A 9,220-nucleotide genomic window follows, 5' to 3' on the forward strand; every position below is an offset into this window, starting at 1 on the left:
TCAGTGCCCAAAGCTATAAATGCTTTTCCCTTTGATTTGTGTCTGTATGTTATTCATCCTCTTAGATCAGGGATCCCCAACCTTTTTTTACCCACGAGCCACATTCAAATGTAAAAAGAGTTGGGGAGCAACACAAGCATAAAAAAGTCCCTTGGGGTGCCAAATAAGGGCTGTGATTGGCTATTTGGTAGCTCCTATGTGGACTGGCAGCCTACAGGAGGCTCTACTTGGCAATGTACTTAGTTTTTATGCAATTAAAACTTACTTCCAAGCCAGGAATTCAAAAATAATCGCCTACTTTGAGGACACTGGGAGCAACATCCAAGGGGTTGGAGAGCAACATGTTGCTCACGAGCTACTGGTTGGGGATCACTGTCTTAGATTGTTAGCTCTACAGGGCAAGAACCTCTGTGTAGGACTTTATAAATAAAATAATGTAACACAGTAATGACACTATTCTGGTTCTGCATGCAAAATTTATCAACACTGATTCTTATTTTTCCAGTGCATGTTATTATGCTGAATTGTGGGGGAAACACTGTATTATATATTAACAAATATTATACATATATATAATACATATAAACTTTTTTTTTCTTTACACAGGAGAAGGTTTTCATAACTACCACCACACATTCCCTTTTGACTATTCTTCCAGTGAATTTGGGCTGAAGTTCAACATTACCACCGGCTTCATTGATCTTATGTGCCTGTTAGGCCTGGCTAGTAACTGCAAGAGGGTATCCAAAGAGACCATAATGGCTCGGAAGATGCGCACTGGTGATGGGAGCCACAGGAGTGGCTGAAGAGAAGGGATATTTAGTGAAAGATTAACAAAAGGCTGAGAGGAGATATTAATTATGATTACTTTAATACAACCCAGCACAGCGTTCTTTTCAATTACTTAAAGTAATTATAACTCCATGTTTAATGGCTCATCCCTTGTTCCATTTGCCTTCCTTTACATATGTTGTTCTGAAACATTTGTTTTGTTTGCTTTTTGGATACTTTCTGTACTGTATAGCTATTTAAATTGCTGTCTTTTTCTCTCTTCATTTCTCACTTGCAGTTGGTGTTTCGGTCTATGACAAGACCCAATACCTTCTGTAAATGTTGTCTTAAGCACTGACCAAAACTCCAGCTCTCTCTTCAGAGGAATTTGACTGTACTCAGGCTCTCTAAAACAGAATTATATCTAATAAGTGGACAACTTTCAAGTGCCATTTTTAACAGTTTGTACCTAAAGGGAAAAAAGCTAAAGATTTTTTTTTTCTGTTTGTGTATCTATTTGATTTACTCTAACAAGTACAAACAGAGTGCTTTTTCAGCAGTTTATTTTCCAACTGGCAATTACATGAGCTATTGGCTGTGCATTGACGAGATGAGTTTGCATTGGCTGCAGTTGAGGCATTAACCCAGGTCATTGTGACAAAGGCAGTGCTCTATGTATGTTGTCGCTTGTAGTTCCTAAGATGATAGAAATGATTTTCTTCTTCTATCCATAGAAAACAAAATACCCAAGCCACACAAATATAGAAGGCAAATTCTTTTCTCATGGGCTGTCACTTTAAACCCTTGTTGGTTATCAAATGAGATTTGTAGTATTTGTCATCCGCAGTTACCAGCCAGAAACGTAGGTTTCATAGTAGGGTAAAAATGACTGTGAACAACAAATATATATATATGGATATTCATATTATGCATGGTGTGTTTCCCCGCCTGGTATCATATTGTAGCTTTGGTGGAGGAAGTGCTAGTTTATTTGACACTGTGCCCCACTGTATGGGTTTGATTGCCTTCTTTTTAAGTTTTTGATTTGTGAGCAATTTACAGAAACAGTAAGAGCTTATGGAGCCATGTCTGGGATAATATATATACACTTGGGCTAGATAAAAATGTAGTTTATATTATAAATGTGAAAATCTGCATTTACAACTTTGGTTGCATTTGTCGCCATTACACTAGAAATTGTATAGTGGCCCTTTTTTGTGTCTGGAATATATGTTTAGTTTATTTGCCATTTTCAGCAAACTTGTACAATTTCTGTAATCATTTTTACATTATTAGTATATTTGGCAAAGCCACCTGTTTGTTTTTTACTAAATATTCCCCAATGTGATCTACATAGCTTTATCAGTCACAATTTGTTGCTGCAAAGTCTGGTGTTGCCCCACACATACTGCTTTTTGGTGCCTGCAGCAGTGAGTAACTTGATTTCCAACTTCTTGCAAATTTTACTTTGCCAATGGATTCTGGGAATTGTAGTTAAACTCAGCTGGGGTAACTGGTCAGATTATTAGTTCATTGAACCAACATTGTAAATGCTGGGACATTGCTGCCTTTTGATACTGTAATCATATCTTATTGTACTGTAAGTCTCAGTAATATGAGGAATAATGTAAATTGCTTAAGTTTATATCCTAAATGTTCTCTGGACTGGAAAACTGCATAGGCAGCCTACTGCATTGCCTATTATATATCAGGCAGTGTCTATGTAAATAATGCTTAGCAAAGTCTGGTCATGGCCACTATAGATAAGACATACAGTGCATGAAACAGTTATTGCAGGTACAGTATAGTCTTTTTAGAGTACTTACTGACACTCATATTGACTAATTGGAGCTTTGACATTATTATTTCTTTATACAGAGTGTTAAATCGCCCTCATTGCCTGTTGTAAAAATCATATGTAAGCACTCGTACCAGTGTTTTGCCCAGCTCTTAGAAACATGTTTGTCAATATTCCAAGCAATAGTTAGCTGGCAAAACTTGCATGAGAATTTTAGTTGATGGCCTAACAATGATGGCAATTATACTCTCCCATCCTACTAAAAAACATGGGCACCAAAGTGCCTAAAAAAAGCCCTATATGCTATCAACCTAATATCCGGGCCTTTATGCCAACAATATTCTCATTCCCAAAATGAATTAAAATTAAACTATGATTTTAATGGGTAGTATGTTTTGGCTGACTTAGGCAAAGAGCAGGGTGATGATGGATATTACATACAAAACAACCCAGTTTCTAAGCCTCTTAATAGTGTTTCCCTCAAAATACACCCCCTTGAAACCCCACTCACACAAGAAGTTTGGCTTATTTCCTAGCCGTCCCCCCAAAAATAGTTTTTTATGAATATTTTCAATATTTTGCTGTTTGGATGTAACGAGTGAGTAATGTAGTTTTGAATTGCTTTAAAATATTTATGGATTGAAAATTTGGTTTGCAGCGTTTTGAGGAGAATTTGCAGTGAAATAAAATTGCCTTAAAGCTTTTTGATGGTTAGTTTAAGTATGAATGGCCAAGAATGGATGGCATTGTATAACGGAGGAGCACTTACACTGCATTCAGAGAACAAAGAAAGATTGCAGTTTTCTGGTTTGACTCAAGTAGTTCCCTACTTTTATGTTATATATGTATGAACATCAGCACTTAGACATTAAGCACTTATTTGGAATTCTGTTGGGGATAACTGAAGATTGTGAACTTATTTGGAATTATATTTGTTCATGATTTCTCTATAGAAATAGAAATAATTGGTAATATGTTGGCCATATAATATATACAAGGCTAGAATACTCTTGTCATATCAAAATTAACATAATGGGTTTGAAGGCAATGCCATAAGCTATAGCACACAGGACCTTTAATACAATAGGAAGTACTGTAAGTATCTCAATGCCTACAGTCACAGGCCAGGAGCTGATTTTGGCCCGTTTGTCATTGCTTAAAAAGGATATGAAGTGATGTAGCCCTTAATGTTCTAATGAATATACCAGGACTGCAAGAAGGATAGTAGTTACCCATGACCTCATATATTTTGATATTCTCCAATAGAGTTTGAGCTATGTATTCATACAAACGCATTTAATTAAACACTGTAGGAATCAATGTTGTACCTCGTCTTAGATGTTCTGCAGTACGTTCACCAAGTTCCTCATTTACTTTGATATGTTCCCAGTGCTGAGACTCTTTGCTTCTGGCACAGCATTGGAGCTTTGTGCATTGTCCTGTTTTGCACAGAACCCTGGGACATTTGATACCTGGGACTATTAAATCCTTGTTTAGTTGGCCAATAAAGATATCGCTTCTGTACCATTTGCAAGATCTTTCATATAACAAGAGTGTTAAGCTTTTGATATATTATAGGCCATACATTTGAATATTTAAACCAAATATGTTTTGTTAAAGTTAAATGGCAAATAAACGATAACCAGACAAACTTTTTCTGTCGTGTTACTGACAGCGAGAGAGTTTACTGTTTTTATGATTTATTAATGCTGTGTTGAGTAAAGAGAACATAGCATCAAAAGTGGCAAGTATTTACTGTTTACCAGCAATAAATATTGAAAATAATTTGGTGATTATAAAACAATTCTGAGTGTAGCTGTCATTTGGTCCGATGGGGCCCCGTACATCTTGAGTGTAGTTGCCATGTGCACAGGTGGGGCCCCAAACACCTGCCTGGTCATGACCTTGAACCACCCAAACCCCACCTCAGATTTGTTCAAACCCAACCCTTTCTTGGCAATCCAGAACAATAACGATAAGAAAGGTGCTTGCCACACCTGTATTTTCCCAACATATGAAGAACCCAAAGCTAATTAGAACAGATTCACTTGGACACAGAACAAGTGCAGCAGGGAGTGTTTATTTAGAGGAAATACTTATCCCCACGCAAGGACTCTCCCTGCTGCACTTGATCTGTGTGTTCTATTCTAATTGGCAGTCCAGAACCCCATTTACTCTGTGTCCCACCCAGTGGCAGCACCTGAATAATGGGATCAGATGAACTTTGAATATTTCAGATTTTCAGCATATACAGATTAATAAAAGTCTTTAGTTTTCTAGAGATCAGATGTGAACAAGTATAATTCTATTAGAACTTTAAACTTCCTGAAGGCCTCTTAGACAAGGGTTTGGAAAAGGGCAAGCAGTAAAGAAAACTAAAATCCCCCAATTTTTTTATTTTTTTTGGCTTACTTTGTTTTAGGGGCAGTGGCACATGTCTGATATGGTACTCCTGCCATAAATAAGCTTAACAAAGATTTTAGATTTTTGAGTGCATTTTAATGTAATGACAGAGACCATTAGACCCTTTTGAAAGGTTTTTATTATCTGTGATGATATATCTTGGTAATAATTGAGGACTAATATTTAAGTTAAAGGGGACCGGTCACCCTAAGAAATAAATTCCAAATTCTTTTCCGCCATATTAGTTGAGCAAAATAAACTTTACTTACACTACATTTATTATTTACATTTTGTTTCTTTCAGTCTTGGGATTTCACAATCACAGCAAGCAGGCAGGGGCCATTTTGTGGCAATTTGTTATTAAGACAAATTTTTTATCACTCCAAAAATCTTGTATGCACCAGAATGGGGGACCTAATGCCCATGCACAGTGCCCTACATAATTAAAGAGCGTTTGGAGAGAGGGGGAATGTGAGGAGGTTAGTGATATGTAGGAAGTGCTGAATGAAAAGTGAAAGTAATTGACTTCCCCACTTCTATGCCTCAGGCACAGAGGTGGGGCAGTAATATTTGATTGACAGCTCAGATATTTAAATATCTTAACAGGTATGGATGTTTCAATGAAGAAAAGAATTTAGGTTCCATGTTTAATTTGCAAAGGACAATTAGACAGATTTGTATGTGTAGGTGACTATTCCTGGATTGCTCTATCTATTTATATTTCTATCTTTCTCTATATATACAGTGTATGTATATATATATATATATATATATATATATATATTTAAAAAAAAGTAATTTTATATAGACAGTTAACTTAGCAGCCGGGGTATAAATAGAAGATGAATAAGGGAGGATCTTAATAGAAAGGCAATTAGCATGTTGGTTGTTAAAGTCTGTGATACGATCTTAAATTGCTAGCTAAATTGATGTGAAATAAAAAGACAAACAATTAAAAAGCTATATAGAAATTGAAGACAAATTAAAAGCTGCACAGAATAGGTTAATCTTTAACACACCATGGGGCCTATTTATTCAAACACCTTAATAAATTTGCCATTTATTTTCAAACCGTTTTTTGAAGAATGTTGTTTTACACAGCATAATAAATATGGCAGCAAATAAGTGTTTACCCAATATAATAACCATTTTTACCTTTGAACTGGGCTTCCAGGAAAAGAGTTTTCCAACCCCAAATATCTCGCTAATTGAACCCCCTTTAAGCAATTTGCTGTGCTCCAACTAAAGCGTCATTCCCACAGTTTAATAACCGTAGCTTTTTTAAGTCTACAAAATAATTTGCATGATCCAGCTCATGTGTACCTTCAAAGGGGTCAGAAAAAAGTATTAAGTATATGAGAGGACCCTTAACCTGCCTGCTTGATACTGCAGACCTAGATATAATAAATCTGACCACTTATCCCTTTAATAACTTCTCATGTTGCAGATTTAAAATCTGCTGAATAAAAAACGAAATATTTCAAAAACCACAAATAATAAAAAATGAAAACCAAATGCAAATTGTCTCAGAATATTACTCTCTACATCATACTAAAAGTTAACTCACAGGTGAACAACCCCTTTAAAAAAAATGGAAGGCCTTAACCTTCAAGGTATTAGGGGTGAAACATGCAAATTACTCATTTATGCCCATTGGCTCTCTGTGCTATTAAAGCAGCAGTTCTGGATGCATAGTTGGGGACAGGGATATAAGGGAGTCATTTTCACTTCTTCGCACATGAGTTTTCTAGCAGAAGCCAAGAAGATACATAAGTGGCTCCAGATAAAAAGTGACCCTAGTGGATGTTGTATGAATGTCATAGGGACCTTAAGTTATAAACTCCATTGGGCTTAGAATGATGAATTTCTGTATTAGATCCCATCAGCGACGACAAAACATAAGAAATCGCAATAAAATGTGAGTTTAAGGGAAATTATCAAAGCATTCTCCAACTAATTTAAGCAACGATGACCGAAATTGTAAAAAAAAAAAGTGCCGGAATAGAAACAACATAGAATTCTTTTTTGTTGTGCAAAATATTGGCGTGTTGTGTGAATACTATAACTTGGCACCTCGGCAGAACATGCCATGTTGCCCTTTGATCAACACCGCACTTCGTAATAGTAGTTTTGAAAGACAACATCAGAAAATTGAAAGGAATTCTTATAGGAAGAACCACTTGGGGTATTATTTACAAAAGGGATGCCCAGTCTGTGGCGTGCTAGCTGTAGTAGGGGATGATCAAACAGTAACATCTGGAAGGCCATAGCTTGGATCTGTCTGACTTCAAGTAATCATGAAAGCTGTATATATTCAGAAATCAAATAAGACGGAGTACAAGGAGCTCTAGTGCATGCTATTCACCCATTCATGATCATGTATTTATATTGTATGTCCATGCTGTTGTTTAATAATGACTTCTGTTTTTCTCTCTTTCTAAAAATCTTTATTTCATGTGACCACAACCCATATAGGCTGTATATCTATAACATACAGAATACCGTACACTAAATCTCTGAGCATTTGCACCCTCAGTACTAAATCCTTTGGCAGAAATGAGTTATCTTTATCTTTACCTATACAGTGCTGGCTACTGAGATCCATCAGCTAAAAGGTAGCATCTTATTGCAAAGTTTGTGTATGTCAATGTGTGGTGTTACAAATGTAAAAGGAAATATAAGAAGGTTTTAATTTGCATTATTGTGATCATGTCCTGTGTTCTAAAATAAATTTTTAAAAATAGTTCTGTTTTTTGTTATTGTGTTCTTATTTGAGAGTGGGTCCAGCCTCCTGACTAAAAAGTGTAAACTTGCACAAAGAACTCCATGTATTCTTGTTAATTTAATGACACGCCGCCTTATATGAGTCACTTATTTACTGTTCCAGGGTAAAATGTTGGTCATTAAATATTCAACTTGGTAGTTTAAGGTTTTTTTGAACTACAACTTGTTTAACCCTAAGGGCAAGGCCAGACATGGTGTTTTTGCGGCGTTTTTACGTTGCGTTTACAGCCAGGCGTAAATACGCATAAACTGCACTACCACTGAAACTAATGGAAAACGTACTATGGCAATTCACACTGGGCGCTTGCAAGCTGAAATCCGCCTCAGGACGCCAGTATTGGTGTTTTTTAGCAGAAACGCCAATACTTCAAGAAACTACCAAATAAATAGACTCTATGGGATCTGCACGTTTGAAACCACACCTTGCGTAAATATGCAGCATATTTTAAATATGGCGTCCAAATTCTCAATGAAAACAATGAGAAGTGCACGTCTGGCCTTGCCCTTAAGCTAGTAGAACACATAGCATTTGCTTGTGCGGCAGAAGAAATGTCCGTCATTGCTCATTCTGCTTGTCACAGACTTGAATGACAATCACCCTGATTATTTTTACATAAACTCATTTTTTTTAACTCCTTTAAGTCACTACTTATAATGTTCTCTATGCTCCCTCGGAGATGACTGGATAGAAACTAATAGTGGTTCTTACTGTAGCATTTAAAGTATGCGAGCAAAAGACAAGACGCAGCTCTGTCCATTCATTGGCTGATACTTAGCAAGTATGTTTGGCCTTGGTATATGTGCGAGTACTGTCCTAAGAAGATAGACAGAGTAAAGTACTTAAAGGAGAAGTAAAGCCTAAAAATTAATATGGCTAAAAATGCCATATTTTATATATTTAACTTATTGCACCAGCCTAAAGTTTCAGCTTGTCAATAGCAGCAATGATCCAGGACTTCAAACGGGGTCACCATCTTGGAAAGTGTCTGCGACACTCACATGCTCAGTGGGCTCTGAGCACCTGTTGAGAAGCTAAGCTTAGGGGACTTTGCAAATTATCCAGCAGAAAGTGAGGTTTGTCTGTAATATAAATTGATGCTACAGGGCTGATTATTAAATGCTGATGCTTGTTGCACTGGTTTCTGTGCTGCCATGTAGTTATTATCTGTATTAATTACTAATCAGCCTTATATTGTGACATTTCTATTCTATGTGTATTGTATATTGTGAGTGGGTACCTAAGCTCAGTAAGTGACAGCAGCACAGAGCATGTGCAGTGAATCAGCAGGAAAGAAGATGGGGAGCTACTGGGGCATCTTTGGAGACATAGATCTTCCCTGCTAAAGGGCTCTGGTTGCCTTGGGCCGGTACAGAAGCACAAAACATAATGTATAACATTTCTACCTACTTCTTTAATAAGACTTTAGGTCTCCTTTAAAGGTGTGGGCTAAAAGAGCCCACATT

General features: G+C 36.6%; 1 protein-coding gene across 1 annotated transcript in view; it reads left to right on the forward strand.

The window, feature by feature from the left end:
• The window catches only part of scd.S (stearoyl-CoA desaturase (delta-9-desaturase) S homeolog), a 29,415-nt gene extending 21,700 nt beyond the window's left edge, over positions 1–7,715 (forward strand). Inside the window, 2 exon segments of the mRNA NM_001094340.1 lie at positions 607–5,718; positions 5,745–7,715. Of these exon segments, the coding sequence (NP_001087809.1) occupies positions 607–806 (200 nt within the window). The 3' untranslated portion in view covers positions 807–5,718; positions 5,745–7,715.
• Positions 7,716–9,220: the final 1,505 nt, after the last annotated feature.

This window comes from Xenopus laevis, chromosome 7S (assembly GCF_017654675.1).
Source record: "Xenopus laevis strain J_2021 chromosome 7S, Xenopus_laevis_v10.1, whole genome shotgun sequence".
NCBI lineage: Eukaryota > Metazoa > Chordata > Amphibia > Anura > Pipidae > Xenopus > Xenopus laevis.